The sequence below is a fragment of the Coloeus monedula genome (assembly GCF_965178545.1).
Source record: "Coloeus monedula genome assembly, chromosome: 1".
NCBI classification, from domain to species: domain Eukaryota; kingdom Metazoa; phylum Chordata; class Aves; order Passeriformes; family Corvidae; genus Coloeus; species Coloeus monedula.
Genome location: NC_138781.1, coordinates 133,673,423 through 133,695,126, shown reverse-complemented (window position 1 = coordinate 133,695,126; position 21,704 = coordinate 133,673,423). Strand labels below are relative to the sequence as shown.

Here is a 21,704-nt window from a genome sequence, read left to right as displayed (position 1 = left end):
GCAACATGAGAAGTATTTATGGTAGATTACAAAGGTAAGGAGTGGTAGGATGGCAGATGACAAAGGCACAGCAGATGACCAAGGAAATGTTAAAGAGATATTAACTGAGGATGCCCTTCTTTAAGTTCTTTCTGGATCTCATCCTACTATGATCTCAAAAAATAGCTGAAGTGGTTATAACCACACAATGTAAAATGCTATAGCTGCAGCCCTTCTACTATATCACTTCTGAGTAGACAAGCACAATTTCCTCTTTGCCCTTGGGCTCCTCTTTGGACTAACATTCTTCTTATGCAGTGGTCTGAGGCACTTGCTCTGGCAACAAAATGGGAAAAAAAATCCTGAAATCCTGTAAAAACTCAATGTAAATTTCCTCCCACCTACCACTCTTCCCAGCTATGTACATCAGCATGGCTTAAGGAAGAAAGTTTATTATACACACAGCAGAATAGCCCTGGAATAGAGCACGCAGATTTTTCTTCCCTCCTCTATGGGAAAGAGCAGATGGAAGGAGATAAACAAACACGCCATGCTGAGTTGTCTCAATCCTGTGAGGTGAAAGGAAAGGATGTGTATAAACAGCAAATATGTAAAATGGTGAACCTTTAATGTTTTTCTTTGTCATGTATAAACAAAATACTTTTACAAAATTAGTCAACAACCGTCAAGTGGTTTGGCTTTATGATTGCACTCCAACTTATTAATTGGCCACTCACCAAATGCAGGCTAGATGAACTCAGGGTCATTTCTAAAACTCTACAAGGCACAATAAAGACGAAGCTGCACATATATAAAATACTATATAGAAAAAAGAACCATGTTGGAAGAAATATTCACATGGTTTCATAAAGAAAGAATAGATTTAAAGCTGCAGTCTTTGAGAATTAGATACAATGTCTGGATAAGGTTGAAGTCCTAGCTGTTTGTTATCTTTCAACTTTTGTACTATAATTCTGGCAAATTCCTCTCCTTGGCTGTCTGAAGTATCAAGCAGTTGTCGTACTTTTGATGTCCTTGTAGGTTTCGTGCTTATGAGTTCATAATCTTCTTTCATGAGTAAATATCTTGATAGAAGAGCATCCAGTGATTGATTCAAACATGCCTCAGTCATCTGATCGATGATTTCTTCTCTTTTACTTTGGATCCACTGATGAGCTACATTCTGTTGTACAGTTTCCAATACAAAATCTGAGATTGGAAAGGATTAGAAAAAAGGAAGGGATTGTAACTGTCTGTCAATAAATACTGCCACAGAACAAAAAACAAGTTGAGAAAAAGCTGTTTAAATGTTCCAATTTGACAAATTTGGTGGTTAGAGTATTTGTTCTATCTGAATCACAGAATAATTTAGGTTGGAAGGGACCCTCAAGGAGGTCATCTGGTGTAATGGCCTGCTCAAAGCTGGGCCAACTTCAAGGATCACTCAGGTTGCTCAGGGCCTTGTCCAGCTGAATTTTGAGCATCTCCAACTGATAGAAGTGGTACTTCTGCAGTCTCCATGGGCAACCTGTTCCAGTGTTCAACCCGACCTTGTACTAAAAAGAGACAGGTGGTGAATTCACTTTCCAGGGGGATTTTTACTGAAGATTACTGAAAACATCCCTGTAGTTTCCCTGGTATTTTTCTCAAGATGAGGTTTCACACAATGAAAAGGTGTTGATTCTCGTATTTCCAGAAGAGGGATAATGCAGTAGATCTTTATAAAGCTGCATGTTACTGTGTGGCCCCTCAATAAAAAAAATCTGAATAATTCATCATTAAAGTTTCTTTTTGTTAACTTTTGTGTTAACTTTTAACAGTTACTTGATGCATAGAATATAATGTAGTGGGCTCTCAACTAACACAAAGGATCATTACAGGTGAGATGCTGACACAGTTGCTGCTTCTCCCTGCCTCACCATTAGTAAATGGAAGACTGGAAAGCCTAAAAAGTGAGAAGTGACAAGCAACAAGGTGACTAACTTCGAGCTAAGTTTTTCTCCTGTTCTGCTGGACCATAGCACTACTACAGCAGTAGGATATAGGAGAAATAATATGAGCAAAGGGAACAGGATAAAGAAGACCCATGGCAGCAGGAATTTGATTAAGAGGAGAGAAAAAAAGCTAGTAGCTACAGGTACCAGTACTTGGTGACATTTTACACTGGTCTTGCTTACTTTGTAATGTAAGTCTACAAGGACAGAATTACTTAATTTTGCATTCTTAATTTGCACATGTTTCGTTCTCATTTTGTTATTCTCAGGTGAATAACAGTTCTAGTTTCCATTTCACACAGACATATATTCAGTGTTAGAACACTTATTGTGGGTCTTGCAATCAAATAGTGTCTGCTGTACCTGAAGGAATCGGTGATGACCGCAGCACACAGGATGAAGAACTTGAGGCATCTGAAATACTCTTGTCAGATGAGAGAACAGTACTGTATGGATGCACAAGGACTTTGGCACTCTGAGTTACAGAGAGGTTTCCATCTGTGCTCTGGCTGCTGAGAGAGTGTAGACACCCAGAATTTCCGTCTTAGGAAAAAGAAAGGAGGAAAAGAAAAAAGAACAAGCTGTATTACTTGTGTGTTCAAATAAAATACAGCCATCAGAGACTATTCAGAGCAATTCCACCAGAGAAGTCGTAAACCAACTACTTTCACATGATATACAAAAAATCAGTTCTTATACTCAAATTCTGAGTACATTTATGTCCCTTATATTTTACCAGGGCCTGACTATGGGTTTGGAGTCCTGCTTTATTTTAACGAAATATTGGGGGTATAAATCTGGTAGATGTGAACTTTAATGAAAAAGCTCTGTTTGACAGAAAATTTTTGTAGGGACTAGAAGAACAAAATAAATCCTTTGAGTGTTTGGAGAGGTAACTAGAAGTCAGCAGGAAAGCAGACTAATTTATTTTGATGAAGTTTGCAGTGTGACAAAGGTGAAAATATTAAAATAAAGATTCAGGTGGGAGAAAAGGACATGAAGAGCATTGGGAGAATTCAACATTCAGTGGGATGCCAATGGAAGCTTTTTGTAGTCCATCAAAACTGGGTTTGACTTCAGGAAAGCTTCATGTAAACTTCTACAAAGTAAAAAGGATTTCTATCAGGTGGGAAGTTTAACAGTTTCTAGGTTTAGGATTTTTTATAGTATGAAAAGGATGAGAGTTATGAAAACAGCAGTAGGAATGACTCAAGGAAGAGACAGCAAACAGCTGATGAGAGATGAACTACAGGCCATGTGCCTAACTCTGTAAATAGCTTTCATTAGACTTTTACAGTGTCACTTGATAAAGACACGATAACTAAGATGTTAACTAAGAACCACAGATGCAAGAATTCAGATGAGCATCTAAAGACACAATGAGGTAGCCCCATGGACAACTCGAGATTACCTGTCCAATGGGGAAATATGAGGGTGAATTCCCAGCTCTTTGTTGACCTGTAGAAGAATATGTAAGTACACGGAGCAGGAATAGGAAAATGTGGAAGAAACTCCATTCTCAGTATTTTAAAAATGGTGGACTAGAAATCATAGTAACTAGTATTTTATTTCATGAACAAGAGAGAGTGTTGGGCAGAGCTATGTAGTGTGAAGCAGCAGATATTATCTACTGCATGAAAAAAAGGGTTTAGGAGACAATCACCGTGAGTGAAAGATCATTTCAGAAAAGTATTTCAAGCAGCTGTGCTAGGATGGATTGCTATACATTTTTAGGCACACATATTTAATTTAATAACGTAAAGACAAAACTACTAGGGTTGTACTGGTATGAGAAAATGACCTTGACCAGTGACCAAAGCATAAAAAATATAATCATAAAATCACACAATCGTTTCGGTTGGAAAGACCCTTGAGATCAGAGACCAGCACTGCAAAGTCCACCACTATACCATGTCCTGGTGCCACATCTACACATCTTTTAAATACCTCTAGGGCTGGTGACTCAACCACTTCCCTGGGCAGCCTGTTCCAAAGCTTGACAACTCTTTCAATGAAGAAATTTTTCCTGATATCCAATCTGAACGTCCCCTGGCACAGCTCAAGGCCATTTCCTCTCATCATATTGTTTGCTGCTATTGCTTGTCAGGTAAGAGGCCCCCACCTGGCCACAATCTCCTCTCAGGTAGTTGCAGAGAACAAGGTCTCCTCTGAGCCTCCTTTTCTCCAGGCTAAACAACCCCAGTTCCATCAAAAAAAAAAAAAAAAAATTGCTAATGAGAGTTATTCAGATGTTATTCAGAAAAATACAGGTTGACTCAAGTTACTCAAAAAGAACCTCGGTGACCTAGAAGACCTGAGTAACAGAGGTGGAAATTCAGAAGGAAAAATATGAGATCTAGACTTTCTGTTGGAAGTGAGATGAGGAATAAAAACAACCCCTAAGTAGATTATTCTGTAATGAAGGACCTTGTGAGAAAGGAAAATAAAATTCTAAGGTATACTATGTAAAGGGGATTTTGTAGACAAAAAAAAGCTTTTCATGTCTTTCATAATACTAAGTAGCCTTAGTTCAATGACTTAAGTTAGAACATGCACCAGGAGGACAAATTAGGATACCAGGAGAATAAAGAAGTTTATTTTACAAAGGAATTTCAGAAGAGTGCATTCTGTTCATCTAGCAAAACAAAGTATATTAAAGGATTACTCTCTGTATCAAAAATGAAACGGGGAGAGGTAAAAGAGCTATTTCAAGGAATAACCAAGAAAAGTTGGCTAGAGAAGGGAAAAAAAAAGGAAAGATGAAAAGAAAGGCTTAAGGGTAGAAGAAAAGTCTTAACTCTGAAGAATCAATTTTCTGAAAAAGCATTCTAACTGTACAGAGAGAAAAAACAAATCAGCTAGAATCTATAGTCATTAACTTCTGCCTTGGTGCCATGCCAAACTCCTCTCTTGCTAACAGCTAACTGGAATTGAATTTTCACCTGAAACAATTGCATCTGAGTTTGAAAAGCAAAAGGAATATCAGTTTTTCTTCCTACTACAAGGCTACCTGATGCAGCTATTGGCAAAGTAATAACAAATGCTTCTGCAGTAGGGTTTTGTAGGCACTATTGTCACAAGCTTTACAGTATCCACACATAAACACAATAAAGTCTAAGCAATGACTATAAAATGACCACCAGCTGATCAGTCAGGTTAATTGTACCAACAAATTTTCACTGATGCCCTCCACAGCAAGACACAACAATTTATAACAGGAACCAGCAGCAAGAAAGGCTGGTATTTACCATTATCTTATGTGACTACACTTACAGTCCATGCTCATGTTCAAACTAATACTCCATGTTCTAAAATTCATCACAACATACTTATTAAGCTAGGTAAATATGAGTTAATCTTCATCTCTGAGGTTTTTATGCTGTATAGATAAATGCTCTAGTTGAGGCACAGACCAAGTACCCTGCACTTGCTTTCTGCCATTTTCTCCAGTAACTGAAAGTCCTTAAAACTGAAAGTCCCACAATTTATTTTCCCAAATTCCTCCTGTATTTGTATCTTTCTAGTACACAGAGTAGAAGGTCAAAATTGTGTATGTGTTCAAACATAAGCTGAAACTGCCTGTGCTCTCCTACCTCGACCCAGAGTATGTCAGGTTTTGCAGCACCTCAGAATACTTTTTGCTGTCCTTATCTTATAGCAGTGAAGTCAATAGTCTTGTCTGCTTTCATACTCCTGGTCCCTGCAATGCCAGAGGACACTCCATTTTTTTGAAATATTCTTGCATTCAGTCAGGGGAAGAAACTTAAATGCAGTTTTAGTTTCACAACTGGGTGAAATAATTCCACCTGGGTCCCATTGCATTTTTCTGGCTTCTGACGCCAGCAAAACCTCAAAACTGAGTTTTCTCAGGGAATTTTGCCAACATTTACTCATAAAAGGGGACAGCTACAAAAGGTCTGTGCAGATACTTTTGCAAGGCAATCTATTAACGCCACTTTTATTTATTGAATTCAAAATGATCTAGAGGTCAGGCTGTATTGGAAACTTTGAGTTTACTCAGTTTCTAGAATGCCTTAAAATGTGTAGCCTTTTTATATTCAGAAGTAGCTCACAAATTAAAAAAAAAAAAAAAAATAGCAGTTAACTAAACTGCCAGGAGTCTGAAGGGACAAGTAACTGTTACCTCTGCACTCAACTCTGAGCAGGAAAACTGAACCTGTGAGCTGTAGAGATTTCTCACGTGACAGGAACAGAAAATCAGAGCTTAAAAAAACGCTTGTTTTTTACCCAGAGCACAAAGTTTACAAAAGACATTTCTTTCTGACATAGAGTGACCGAACTTTTTACTACACAAATGCAATGTCACAGTGGGAAAGTAAAGCTGCAATAACAAATTTACACAAAATCAAGAGTATCTCACCTGATGAGAGGATATTACACTGGGGAATAGACTTGAGTTTTGATATATCTGGAGACATGCTCCGAAGTGGAAGTGCATCACACTGTATGGAGCTAGAATATGCTGGCTGAAAGAAATCCAGTTGTATATTGAACAGGCACACTCAACAAATATAAAGTTCCAATTTTTTACAGAGAACCTTCCTGTCACCGTGTTTTCCCTGCTATCTAAATGCTAAATAGCACAATTAAAATACAGTAAATCAGAAGAAATTACATAATCACGATACTTGTATTTTTCTAAAGATGAAAGCAATTTTGTATACAAGAACCAAAAGCAGCAGCATTAAGAATCAAAATATAAAATATATCTGAATGGTCCTATATAAGCAAGCTCCGTGGAGGTGTAAGGGAGCAGTAGACAATCTCTTACTATTGGCAGGCATTGTGTGCTGCATTCCTCCTTGAGGGGGTCACAGACTCACAGGATACGCAGAGTGGGAAGGGACCCATCATGATCATCAAGTCCAACGCCTGGCCCTGCACAGCACCATCCCCAAGAATCACACCATTTGCCTGAGAGCATTGTCCAAACACTTCTTAAACTCTGCCAGGCTTGGTGCTGTGACCACTTCCCTGGGGAGCCTGTTCCAGTGCCTGATCTCCCTCTGAGTGACGAACCTTTTCCTAATATCCAATCTAAACCTCCCCTGGCACAGCTTCATGCCGTATTTAGACCTTTCCTGTATTTAGATGCCCTTCTAATTTCTGCATACCCACCCTTTACTTCACATACATGGCTTTGCATTTGTTACACCCTGGCTCAAGTAATGCATTTTATGCCTTTCCTGACTGCACAGGTAAGTAAAGCGCAGAACAACCTCCCTTACCACGTTAACCTTCCTTTAAGCTCTCAGGATGCTGAATACCAAATGCAACATGTATTTACCTTGTCGGGATTCAGAGGTATATTTAGAGATATCTGCTCCACGTTTGCTTTCTTTCCACTCTTGTAAATACATTGTGATTCATATACTGACTGGAAGAGAAATATTTAACTGTATTAAATTTCTGCTATAAGACAAGATGACAGCCCTGTACAAACACATTTCAACCAGATACAAGACTAGACAAAGGAGACTGAGGAGAAATGACAAAGGAGATTACACTTCTTTTAGCAAGTGAAAGTTACCAACTTATTTGACCGATTCATGACTGTAACAAAAGATACTTACCTTTGATCTCCTTAACAGAATTACTGCTTCTAGCATAGCTATTTCATCAAATGTTCGCAGAACTGGCTCCAGGTCTATTAAACATTCTAAACAAGGGAAGAGTACTTGGTGAATAGTTTGAAGTGGAAATCAAGGTGTCATTTTACTAAAGTGTCTTTCTTACATTTAAAAAAATAATTCGTCTATTGACACGTATCAAACCACTTATGCCGCTAAAACAGAATCTGCTTGCTTCTATTAGAACAGTTCACACCACCAAAAGAAACCTTGATCTGATCTGGCCACATGATCATTGTGTGTCAAAAGAGATCCAGGGCGGGGCTGAACTGCAGGTCTTGCATTCATGGAATGGAGAGATTGGTGAGTTTGCTGTGTTTCAAGGCAGACCCATCCAGCCTGATTAGCTGAATGGGACCAAACACCATAAGACCTCAGAGTGGGTTGTTGTCTTCCCACTCCAGAGGAGGTGTTAAAGATTTATACCAGAAAAATAAACAAACACACAGCAACATCCAGAATACATGCTTAAAGCATGAGGAAGGGCCAGAGAAGATGGGATAGTCAAGGCACTGACCTGTCACAACCAGTGAAACCAAATGACACTGGCCTCACTCTCGCCAAATGCAGCAGGTCAGAGAAGTTAAAATCAATACTCACACAGGGAGGCACAAAACAGTCCAATAAGCCAACAACCACCTGCGCTATGCTCCCTTGTTTTCCAGTGCTTTGAAGTTTATAATACTAAATATTTCACATTTTGAGATGATTATATTATAAAACTATGACTTTGAAACTGTGCTCAAATAAACAGGAAAGGATGACAGCCTATCACAATTGTACTGCTTTTCTGTGAATTCCACGGATTCAGGAAAACTGATTTACCATACTTGCAACTCATCACATGGCATCCTTATTAATATAGTCTTATATTTTTATTACAATTTTACCACTATTCTTCCACATGAACTTTTTTTTACACTAGCATCTTCAAGACATACATTCAACTCTGGGAGTTTTCCAAGTTTGGCAGGCCATTTTCCACACTGAAATACTAGCATGGTCAATTTTTGTTGATTTTATTTAAACTGTAGGTACACACTCCAAGTACACGCAGAAAGATGGTGATAAGCAGTCTTGATCCTTTGTAAGATGAACAGACAGGTTAGATGAGCTTTTGCATTCAAAGCTTATTTAACAAAAAGGGTGTTCGGGTGCTTTTGTGCTTGTGTGTCTGTGCCAGTGTCCCTGTGCTATGGTAATTGCTTAAGTTCCCCATCAGGGAGCTTTACTTCCCTTCATTTTGCAACAGTTTCGCAACTTCTTCTTTCTTATTACCACAGTAAAATAGAGGCAAAAGCGATGCGTTTTTTTTTCAAAGACCATCTCACTACAGACAGGGCACTAAGAAGAAAATCCAAGTTAGCTCACACTGTAGTACATATCCCAAATAATTTTCCCTTCAGTGTGACCATACTCTTAAATTGCTTTTTTTTTTTTTTTTTTGTTAATTGGCATAGGAAAACAAGAATACATATGGAAATAACATGATGTGTCTATTCTTTTTGATTTTAGAAAATACTGTATTTCCTTGTTTGGAAGAAAAAAATCCAGTTCTTGCTTGATAAAGGAGATGGAACAATAAAAGATAAAGTGTCTGTGAAAGATTTACACTGAGATGCAAATACAAGTTGAAGCCACTACAACTTATCTGATATGCAGTGGTTCACTGGTGTTGGTTGTGTGCTCATAAATCTCATAGTACTCATTTTATACTTCACTTCTCCCACCTCCCCTTACAAATCCCTAATTATCTTCAACAATAAACAAAAAACTCCAAACACAAGTAGTTAAACAAAGCATGCTGCTTTTTAACAGGTAAATTAAAAGATGGTAAATGCAAAAGACTCCAATAACCAACCTGGTTTTATGGTGCACACATAATTCCCTTCATAGAAGTTTGTTTACAGACATGAAGGAAGCAGCCAAGCACGTTGTCATAACCGACAAAACTGAGCACATGTATCTCCTGACATTTTTAACACTTCCCTTTCGTGACTATAACCTTGGTTTGTAAGTACCATGGTCAACAGGAATCTGGCAGTTTAAAAATCTCATTATGCAAGGTGAACTCACTTAAGAACGATGGTCTTTCATGTGGGTTTTGTGCCCATCCACTTTCCATCAATCTTATGATAAGCCCTCGATGAGGAATGTCCATTGACAGACTTCCTTCACTCAAGTCTAGTCGCTGTCCTTGTGACACGCTGTACATTATCTGCAAGGGGTTTATAACTTCTGTCAAAACAGACATTGTGAAGCCATTAGCAATATATGCAATATAAAGAGCTTACTATATAGGACGAGTAATTTGGTTTGTAGACATAGAATTTACAGCTCATCAAAATAAGGTTATGTTTCTTTTTTAATTAATGAAAAATTATTCTTAATTTAGGAAACAACAGTGTAATTAAAAAAGAAGATGATACTAAAAAAAGAGTCTGATTTGAAAAGTATTTCAAAGAGTTCTTCAACAAGCTTACAAGTTGAATTATTAGAAAGTAACCCCTAAAATGAAGTCCCCAGTTTCAGGTTTAACCTCTAGGTAAGGCAGGAAAAATAAGTTAACAGAAGACATGGCCTTACCTTCAAATGGCTGTTTCCTTGACATCACTTCCCACATGATAACTGCATAACTGTTTACAGTATAGAAAGTACAGAAGGTGTTATTTTAGACTGCCAACACTTAATAACACAATATGCTCAGCTTTATATTTTTTTTAAAACATTCTGGTAAAATGGTCCTGCAAGCACACAGCGGACTGACTGTAGCTAACTAAAATGATGACATGAATATGTGAGAACTAGAGCGTGACTTCAGCTAGAACTAGTTAATACTATTAAGTACAGAAAAAGATCCATGGCATATAAACTCCTATTCCAAATCTGTATCAACCTGGCTCTGCTAATACATTATGAATTATGTACATGGAGTTTCAATCTCAGCACACAAATTGAAGTGAGCCCCAGCCAGCCAACTGCTCTGCCCTAACTGCAATACTCTGGCACCTTCCTAGTACGGACTGACACTCCTCGACATTCCCAAGGAAAGCTCGGTATTAGCAGGGAGGATGGCTTGGACCCACAGCTCTGTCCCAACACAGTGTCACAGAGACAGGTAACATACAAACTTGCACTTGGGATGCCCACTCCAGCTTCCTCCCCACGCCCCCAATATATGCTTTCGACATATACAATCTTCTCCATAGGGAGAGATGTCACTTACACACAGCATTCACTTTCCAAAAGAGACTCTTGGGAAGACTACTCTGAAGTAACGCCAGGAGAATGAACACACATGTGCTTACTCAAACCAGTGACCTTCTTTTCTGTTCACACCAACATGAATGGCAAGTGGTTGAGTGAGTACAAACTTGCCCCATCTTTAGTAAACTAGCTAACTCTCTTCAGCCATCAGGATATACTAAAAGTGTAAGAGATAACTTTAAACAACTCTGTAATTTAAATAAGGTTAGACGATTTCATTTAAAAGCAGCACTGAATTCTCAGTCCTTCTCTCCAATTTTTCCTCGCATACTCTACCATATCTGAATGAAGCTCTATTCCATGATTTATCCCAAAAGGTCCTAGCACTGTATTCAAGTATCTGGTTCCACTATTCGGATTTAGAAAAGAATCCAGGCTAAAGCTTCAGTGCTTCCATAACTTCATGCAAGGTGCTGACAAGTGTGTATTTCCATCTTTCAGTCCAAGTCTTTATAAGTGCTGTGACAGTGTCATTCCAGGAAATAATCACCATGATCAGTTGCTGTTAAGGCTTGCTCCCCACCCTTGATACGAACGCACTGAGCTTCCTTCCTGCATCACTAAGAAGTACCAAAGTTTGCATACAGGTTACCTTTAACTGCCTTAGAGAACTGTACCATCCGACAGCTACCAAGTAAGAATTCAAAATAATGAAGTAAGAAACAAATAACTGATGCTTAAAATCAAATCATATAAATTGAGTTTTCCTAACTATTTATTCTGTTTACATCTTAACATTCTTCAATAATAAAATTTATTCATGTAGCTTTTAAGAAAAGCAGTCCTCCCTGTTAGAAAGTCTGCTTTTGAAGTATTCCTGATAAATCCATGAAGGCTGATTTTTTTGGTAAAACAAATCATCCCTTTTGTAGAAGTTAATGCTGTTTGACTGCTGTTTAAACAATTTGTTTTTTTAAGAAAGATCCTTCTTCACAAATTAGCTTCAGTATCTCAACAACACTCAGCTGTGATCAATTAATTAGACAGCCAGAAAATATCCAAATATTTAATAATATCTTTCATTCAGTTTGGAATCTCTCTACCATTAAAGACTATTTTCTCAGTTCTACAACACTGCAGCATTCCCCTTTACATTATTCCTGTTTTCCTTTCTTATTGCTACTTTGTAGCATCCCCTTCTGACTGTGAGCACAGATCCTCCTGTGTAGTCTTTCTGGTGGTCCTTCACTGTCTCTGCACCTTCATGTCTTTCTGCCTTGGACATCTCTTTTTCCAATGCTGTCTCAGTTTCTCTTCTTTCTTCTCATATAATCTCTTTCCTTCCTGATTTATCTGTTTTGTACACCCTTCTACTGATGTGTTTTCTTATTTTCTCCCATTTGGTTGTTATTCCTCTGAAAATATTATTTTCTTTCTAACAAACATTTGTCTTCTTCATCTCCACCCACTCATTAAGCTGCCAGTCACCCTTTCTTCCCTCTTAATACACTATTTTTTCTTTTCAATGTTTTCCTTATCCACACCTTCTCATCAAAGGGTAAGGAGAGCAGGTACGTTGTCATCTGTATTCTTTGGACAGGAATGTCAAGGAACTTCATGTGCTTCTTAAGGGTAAGGGATAATTAAGGGAACAAGTGGTCTCCCTGGAAGTCAGTAGGACCCTGTGAGACTGAGTCATCTCTCACCAAGATACAGCCATGTCAGAGATCAGTGAAGGTAAAGGTGGTAGACTGCACCAGAGTGATGGACTTTGTCACAGCGATTGGCCAGTTCATGCCTCCTCAATCTTCCTTTACATATGGTAATTCCTCCCAAAATCCTTCAAGTAATCTCTGAGCTCTCCAAACCATTTCAGATCATCCAATCGTAACTCCAATATCCTCAGAGCAATTTCCTTTTGTTATATGGGTCACCAGAACTCTATTTACTATTCTATTACTTGTACTCAGGACTGCCCAACACAAAACTACCACAACTTTCATAAAGCAAATCATTCCTTAAGGAGATTCTTATAACTACTTTCTCCAACCCCACTATCCTGTTTTTATCTACCTCCTTTCCAAAAATACATTTTCTTCTTTCCCCCAAGCACATTCTGAAAATTATGTTACTTGATTACACATATTACAAGAGTATATGCATTGACTTAATGGTGTGAATGGCTTTCTTCTTTCCCTACACTGTCTGTACATGTATGCTCATTCACAGAAACCAGTCTCCCCTACCTATTTCTGGAGTCTCAGCTTAATTTTGGAGCATTACACTTGTCACAGCACAAAATAAGTGTTAGTTACTAAATCCAGCCATCGCTCAATTCTTTATTTCCCCATTCATTTTGCCTATACAACTATGATATTATCACTGAAAATAAGAAAATTGATGAGAATATGTTAAAATCTAAGTTCACTAAATCAAATCTGAGTTCAGATTTCAAACCCCACCAGAGAACAACAGGAGTTACCTGTAGATATCATGTTTCACACTTGCCCGGGTTTTCTGAGTGGGGTTGTAATCCTCAGGTGGCATGTAGATAATTGTCCCTCCTTCCGGCAGAGAGGATTCACTTCGTGATTGCGACATGGATATGACACGCCATTTGGACATGCCAAAATCTGCAATCTGCAAAGGTCAAATCAGTTGCTCTCAGAAGAAAAACTGGATTTATCTGCTGACAGTTGTTAGAAATTCTTGAAATATGCCCAGAAGAAGGGATCACCCAAAGCTCTTAACCTGACACACAAAAGGTATGTGGTTCTCCTAGCAACAGGAAACATCCACACCAGTCCATGAAGCATTCCCAGGTCATGACTCATGCTGTCCCTATAGCACTCCCCTATCCTGTTCTTTTAAGGAAGGACTCATGTACACTATGGCTGAGGAATCTGCTGTAGCTAGCTGTGCCACATGAAGAAAATCACTTCCTTGTGCTAAAAAAAGCAAACAAAAAATCATTGATCACTTGTAGCTCCCTGGTTGTGAAGAAAGAACAAGTTTAGTATAAATCATAATAACTGTACAGAACTCAGCTTGCCAATATCCCGAGGCACTTCCCCTCACAGAAAAATTTTAGGGCACTTCACCTCTCTTCCAAAGCGATGACATATTAATCTTGAATGAATAAATTTGATATTCTGAAATTCTGTGCTGCAAAAAGTTGCTGAGTATTTTCTTTACTATGCACTCTGGGGCCTTGCTCCTTTCTACAGGATACAGTTCATCTACATGAAGAAGTAACTGACTTCAGTTTACATCCTCGGACATCCACGAGCCAGGGTGCCAGACATCAGATTAGGTTGTGGCTAGAGAGATAAACATTTAGCAGAATACACCTGCTGGCTGAGCTGCAGTGTCTGGCATACATGGGAGACAGATAAGCAGCCAGCTACCAGCTCTGCACTTGTCCAGTACTTGCATAATAGCAAATATTTTCAACAAAGAAGCCTGTGCAAGGCAACAAAGGTAACAGAAACAAGCTTTCTGAAGAGCATACATCCAAATCCACAATGACCTTTCTTCTCTACAACTCACTCTCATCAAGCCTTCCTCATTGTAACTGGTCTTAACTCTTGCTCATTCAGTAGATCAGGGACAGCCAAAAGCACTCTGTGAATGGTGTTACTTTTACACATATGCAATATTTCTTCTATTTGGCATGCATGATAACCTTGTTTGCATTTCCTGTCAACTGTACTAATTTAGAGAATCTTGCTTCACTAAAAACCCTAAGGACACTCCTTATAGGAGGCAGGGCAGGCATGCAAGAGTTAACCTCTTCCCTTCAATTGCCTCAGCAAAGAAACTGTTCAGATGTGGTAAGGCAGAGCACCAGGCCACACCAAAGCTGTTAGGGATTAAAAAGAGTGAATAAAAAAATGACTCGGACCAGTTCCCTGATCAGGTTTGTCAGGAAGCTCGAGAGACGGCAATACCAGCACAACTGAGTGGGAGAAAGTATGACCTGCTGAGGGTGTGAGTGGAGACAAAGCCACGTGAGGCACTTTGCTGCCAAGAACAATTTCTGTGCAATGGAGAAAGAAGAAATCAGCAGCGGGTCTTTGCTCAAAGGACTCACAAGGAGATTCATCTTATGGTAACAACTCATCTTACGGTAACAACTCAAGCATTCACTTTTCAAGTATAAATTCAGTGCAAAGTATCTCTTATTTCCAGTTACTTGAGTAACATATTCTATCAATTATAAAAACAGAAGATCTTTTAAAAGAACATGATAACAACAAACCCAACTCTTGCAATTATGGAAGCACCTAAACATTTTGTCAGAAGTACTTTTAGTCTCTTTTTCACATCATGGCAGTGATATTTTAAAAGGCAAAATTAAAGTTTTAAACTACTGATACTTCTGTATGTATGTTTGCTTGTTCTAAGGAGCTTCACAAAAACCACCTTCCAACATGGTAAGATTCTGCAGGCATGTTTTTTCTGTTCTTATACTACACCAACAGAATAGATATGTCCATATTGCATGACAAGTATCAAATGGAGCCTTAACATTTGAATTTGACCTTCTGCCTATCAGAAGTAACTTGTCAGAGCATCTCAGGCAGGAACACTTTCCATTTTCTTCTCAGAAAGGGCCAGATGTAGCTACCCTTGGAATGCTAACAAAAAAGTGTCACCACTATTGAGTATCAGCTACTGCTATAGCAGAAACAGCCCAAATTCTATCTTTCTGGTCTTTTCAGATAGGTTAAATCCACAACTGATTAATACAGAGTTTTCAAAAGAAAAACTCTAAAGTTCTGTCTGCAAGGATAGAAGAAAAAGTCCACCATACAGTTACATCCGTGTGGCCACAACCTCACCCTTCCTCCTCTACAATAATGAAAACACTTTCACTCATTCAGGATGCTGAAGAACACAAGAATTAAATAACCCTACCTTTACATGAAACTCATCATCCAGCAAAATGTTCTGGGTTTTTAAGTCATGGTGCAACAATGGAGGATTCATGTTGTGCAAATAGTTTACTCCCAAAGCAATTTCATAAAGAATGCGGAATCTCAGGCACCAGGGAATGTCAGGATATACATCTTTCTGCCAAGATAAAACCACAAAATGAGAATATCCTCTGTTCTGACCTAACAGCACACACAAAGACTTATTTTATAAGAAGAAGAAAGTGACTTGGGCATGCAGTAATCTTTCAAAACATACATTACACAAACTCCTTAAAAAACTGTAACAGAGCATTAAGACTCATTAGCTGTTAAACATTATTAAAAAATAATAATTATGCAGTGCTATGTTTCCATTTGCTAGCATTCACATAATAGTTCATGACTGCTATATATGATGTTGAAAATTTGCTACATTACTCATTCACATGGAAATATGAATTACAGATGAACTTTTGCATGAAACTTGCAACCCACAATTTATGAGTCCTACACAAAGAATGGCAATCATACCTTCAATTGACATTGGGGAATAAAAATGCTGTATTGAAACTATGCACAAAATACTACCTTTATAAATAATACAGCAAGAAAAATGCAGTAAAACTCAACTGAAATCTTAAAAGTTGTATTGGCACCAATGCCTTTATGAAAAACACACAGTTGAGCTCTCTAAGGCACGAGATGTGTATTGATTAAAGGTGGAGAAGAGACTTCAGTGCTGTTGAGACTCAACTGCAGTAGCTTTGCATAGCAACACTCTGTGTTCAGGCCAAGCTAATGGAAGCACAGGAGAGTGAAGCACAGGAGAATTTATTCAGAGAATAAGATCTGTTAGAAATATTCATACCTGTTTATGTTAGCAATATTCGGCTTCTATAAACTAACATCAAAATCTTATTTTTTCTTTAAATATTCAAATTCATGAAAAGAGAATCAATATTTGTATTGGCAGTACTTCAGAAAGCCAGACTGAAACAAGCATAAGTATTTCAGAATCTAATTAGAGAACAACTGAGATTTTTAAAGTGACTGTATGTAACACTGCAACATAAAGCTAGTTATAGGTCACAACATTAAAGGAAAAAGTTTAACAAAACCTAAGTTGGCTTAGTTGTCTTTTTGAGATACAAAAGGTCTATCTGAGCACCAAAAACTACTAGGGATAATGACCGTCTTTTAATGTGAAATATTATAAATAAAATACTTTACTATACTAATTAAGTATGGAAATTGCAATCTACTTGAAGCAGCCAAGTATCGTATTTGAAGACCGTAAGTACACTTACCCCATGCAATAGCTGGTTTAATGACCCATTTGTCATGTATTCTGTCACTATCCCCAGAAAGTCAGGCTCGTTGCAAATTCCCAAAATTGGCAGAATGTAACTAAACCTGGCTTTGTGTAATACCTCTGCTTCTTTTAGAAGATGGTTTCTATCGCTTAAAGAAAACAAGCAAACAAATAAAATACATTACCAAACCAGTACTAGGAAACTCAAAGCAAATGCTGGGTTCACTATATTCTCTGTCATTTTTATCCCTGCATGCAGTGCCACCACCTCTTCATTTCTACCATGCTGTTTTGAGAACCAGACAGTGTAAGACAAATTAGAATCTGCAAATGCAAAGACAAGACAGCTTCCCTGGTTTTGTCATACCACACAAATCTCTCTATTTCCATCACACGTTTCATCCATGTTTCCAGTAAATAAGGATACAGTCAGAACTTCCAGCTTCCATCGTTCTTTGTAACCACAACGGTAACAACCAGCTGCATTTGTCCTACTTTGCTAAACATCTTCAAACCCTGAGTTTTCACTCAGGCCCAAAATTCATCTCCTACAGAGTGGAGATTTTAATACTCAGGATTCTCCAACCAGTAGGAGTGGAGATTTTAATACTCAGGATTCTCCAACCATTTACATTTAGTGGACTCTGATGTATGCTAAAATAATAGGGGCTAAAGGAAAGCACTTTTGAACTTCTGAAGGAAAAATTACCTATGCTTTGTTTTTGCATAAATCATTCCTTCAAACTGAGCCCCTGCTTTGAATCACTCTCTGGAAAAAACATTCCCTAGATGCACAGGAAGCAGGAATAGACCAGCCTCATCGTGTTTGGATGCCTGAATTTGACTGTGTGGATCCTCTCTGTTACCTCAAAACTCCTCATAAATGTGGGTTTGATGCATCTTTACAAATTCAGACCTTGTAGCACATGGATTTGAGAACGTCAAGTTTTATTTAAGATTGAGTATGATTCTATCCCTAAAAATAGAAACTATTTGGTATGCCTTATATCTCAAATAGTCTTGAAAAAAATGGGTTTGTTGTCAGTGAGGATAGTTGGACCATGAAGCATAATTCAGCAAAAAAAGGATTTAGATCTCATACCAGTGAAGACTGGTACAGTACATGACTAGGATATTCAAATACAGGACATTTACAGCACATTTGAGATAGATCCTTTGGATATGAGCCAGTCTGACTCAGAAGCAGTAGGGCTGTGCTGGGGCCAGGGCTATGCCCATCACAATTTGTTCAGCACAGCACCGAGCTACGTGCACAGCACAGCTCTGGGGTGAGAGCCGGCTTGTGCCCATCGAGCTCAGGCCACACCCCGAAGCACTCACAGCAGTCCGGATCTATCAAGGTGGATTTAGCACTCACAAAGAAAAGACCATCAGGATATACTGGGAAAAGAGGAAGCCTTGTGAACTAAAGCCTGCAGATCTTAACAGCAGGAAACTTTGAATTTAGACGGATGTTAAATTAAGGTCCTTTGATCTATGTGACGGAAAGGGACTTATACGAAACTCTAGGAAATGACAGAAGTAAATTGGCAGCCTTGACAAAAGCATGGGATGGAAGACAAAACTCTATGCCTTCCTCCCTCTCTCCAGAAATGACTAGGTTTGAGGAAGCTAGGGGTTTCCCAGACAGTAAGGCACATTTGGATGGGATTCAGCTGTGGCAAGGAAACAAATTGCAACATACTGAAGTCTATTCCTGTGTCTGTCAGTCACTTCACCTTTGTCTGCTCTGTACCAGAAGGGCACTGAGTAATGCCTGAATGAGTACACTCCCACAACAGCTTCCCGACAGGCTTTGTTCTTTGGCTCGTCACATACATATTCTGGGATGCACAGCACACACTTCCCACTTGGGCAATTAATGGCACCATGAACTCATCCCTTTTCTTGACAACACTTACAGGTTGGCATTTTATATTGCCTACTATACAACCAACAAAGCAGAGACTTGGGTATAATGGATTTTTTTACAGCTTTCAGTATTCTGATAGCATTTCTGGGCTTTGCATGATATATGGTAGGTGACTGAATTGTTTTGATTACCTCACTAGCCCTTTTAATCACAATTTCATGGTTAGATGTCCCACTAATCCAAATTCTTGCAAGGCTAAAAATAGTATTTGGTGTTTCCTCCCAACTGAGTTCTGTGGATAAATGCTGTATTTCCAATTAACAGGGATTCCAGCAGACATTTAAGTTTTTAAAAAAAATTCCAAAACAAGAAAAACCCCACGACACCCACTCTGCCTCCACCCCCCAACTTATCAGAAAACACAACATAATTGAGATTCCATTTCTGGCAAGATTTCAGAGACACAGCCTGTGTATATACACACCTGGGTAAGAAGTGGTGAAAGAGCTTAAAACAACTTGTCTTATATTCTAGTATATTGGGTCACAAGACTAGAAGCCTTTCTGAGTGAAGCTATCCTACCTAAGGGCCTAAAACTAGATCAAAGAAACCTGAGGCAATAAAGCTTGAAGACACCAAGATAAGACTCACAGTAAGGTTTACAGTCAGGCAGGCTTCAGACAGCGTAAGAAGAGGCAAATTTGCCGTGATACATTAACAAATTGGAACTATGGGGATTGAATAAGACAGAGACAAATGAAAAAGTACAACTTGCTGTCCCCTTACATGGAGTGACAGCTCCTGTAATAAACATGTTACCACTTGGGTACCTGGAAAATGGGGAAACCGATTGTTATATGGAAAATACCAGTTGTACAGGGGGGCCTACAAGCTTATTATTTTAAAATCAGCTTCTCTCAGTATTGTGAGATCTGGCGGGGGGGGGGGGGAATAATTTTGCTTTGTCTCAGAGAAGCTTATCGTGGAAACTAGAAGCAATCTCTAGTGGATAGAACAGTATACTCCCCATTCCTCTCCCTATGTAAACACCAAATCTATAGTAATCACTGTACTTCAGCATCCTGCTGATACCTCAGCAAAATGGTTAGCAACCACCAGACCCAGCAAGAAGCCAAACTCTGTCAATCCCACCTTGAGGAGGGCTCAAGGTGCACAGTGCAGAAGAAAAAAACCTCCAAAAGAAACAACGTAGTGTCTCACAAACCGAGACCGAAACCACCCCTTTACAATAATCGAAAGAGAGGAAGCTCCGGGGCCGGACCGTGCTTTCTCTTGGCCCAAGCTGAATCATCCTCGTGGGATCCCCTTTCCCCGTGGAATTAAAGGAAGCCTGCTACCGAAACACCAGGATGTGATCCACAGACCTCAGAAAGCCACGCCGGCATCTTCGACCGGCACTTGGACGCCTTGCCGGGGGCTGGTTTAGGGAAAGGCGGGTTCAGCTCGGCCCTTCCCCCGGCGATGCCCCATGCCGGGCCCCCTTGCCCACCCCGTTACCTGTCTAGCAGCGGCCCCTGCAGGCATTTGAGGGCCACCGGGACCCTCCAGTCGGCGTGGCGGGCGGCGGACACGGTCCCGTAAGCGCCCCGGCTGATAAATCGCAAGTCCGGGAGTTTGCTGGAGGGGATGGAGGGGAGGGCGTAGCTGAGGGCGCCCGCCCGGCCCCCACCGCCATCCCCGCCGCTCATGCTCGCACTCGGCCGGGCGCAGCGCGGCCCGCAGCGCCGCTCCGCTCGCCCCGCTTCCTCGCCTCCCCCCGCGCCTCCCCGCCCCGCCTGCTCTCCAGTTGGCCAGCAATTCTCTCCTCCTTCTACCCCGCCGACGAGCCACTTCCTCTGGGAAAGAAGCACAGTCCCACGGCTCACGGGCCGGGGAAGGCGGAGCAGGCGCGATGGGAGGAGCGAGCCGAGGGAGCGCGGTGCCCTGGAGAGCGGTGCCGGGGCAGCAGCCTCGCTCTTCGGCAGCCGCGGGAGCGCTATGGCGGGGCGCATCCCTCGGGCCATGGATGGAGCATCCGTCGTCCGAAGGGGGTCCTGGTGGGGAGCATCCCGTGCGCCGGAGAGGAGGAGGCATCCCCCTCCGTCCGGGGAGCGGGCGGGGTGTGTGAGTCCTCTCTCGAAAGACGATGCAGGATGCCAGAGCCGAGCGCAGATCGCTGCAGTGAACTGTTCACTCACTGCATAGAACCATAGAATGATGTGGGTTGGAAGGGACCTTGAAGATCATCTATTCCCAACTCCTCTGCCAGGACAGGACACACCTGTCAGGCTTGCTCAGAGCCCCATCCGGTGTATACTCATTGCTCAAGCGAAGTGAGCAAAGCTTGGTCTCGTGCACTTGCTTATCTCCTCCGTGTTTGTCTTAGGAAGATTCTTCAGGATAGCGGCGTTTCAAAAGGGTAATTTCGAAATTTCCAGTAAGTGCAAGTTCACCCTTGCCCCGCCTCATAGCGAGCTGCCTGATACGCTGATGTATTTATGAGAGCTTTGTGTGAGAGTTGCGCAGGAAGGTTTTGTAAGGCCTGTTCACCAAGCCAAGTTCTCACTTAATAACAAAGTAATTTAATTTAAAGATAGAGGTTTGTAGCTTTCCAAGGAGTGACAGTTCCACACGATGAAATAAAGGTGAATAGAGCAAATCCTTTCCGTGTGTGTGCATCAGGGGCTAGGTGCGTGTGGCTTTTCACCTCTCCTCTTTTCTCCCAGTAATGGATATGGACCAGAGAAAGAGGGAAAATACCTAAGTTTT

The 21,704-nt window shown here is 40.2% G+C and overlaps 1 protein-coding gene across 1 annotated transcript; it reads right to left on the bottom strand.

Annotated features, from left to right (window-relative positions):
* Positions 1-165: 165 nt before the first annotated feature.
* On the bottom strand, positions 166-20,644 carry RIPK2 (receptor interacting serine/threonine kinase 2; the record flags this gene model as incomplete). The annotated part of the gene is made up of 11 exons (XM_082300338.1): positions 166-1,188; positions 2,337-2,516; positions 6,355-6,460; positions 7,282-7,371; positions 7,568-7,653; positions 9,701-9,862; positions 10,211-10,260; positions 13,314-13,471; positions 15,752-15,907; positions 17,058-17,211; positions 20,454-20,644. The coding sequence occupies 11 exons, from the start codon at positions 20,642-20,644 to the stop codon at positions 863-865; spliced, it is 1,659 nt and encodes a 552-aa protein (XP_082156464.1). The 3' UTR covers positions 166-862.
* Positions 20,645-21,704: the final 1,060 nt, after the last annotated feature.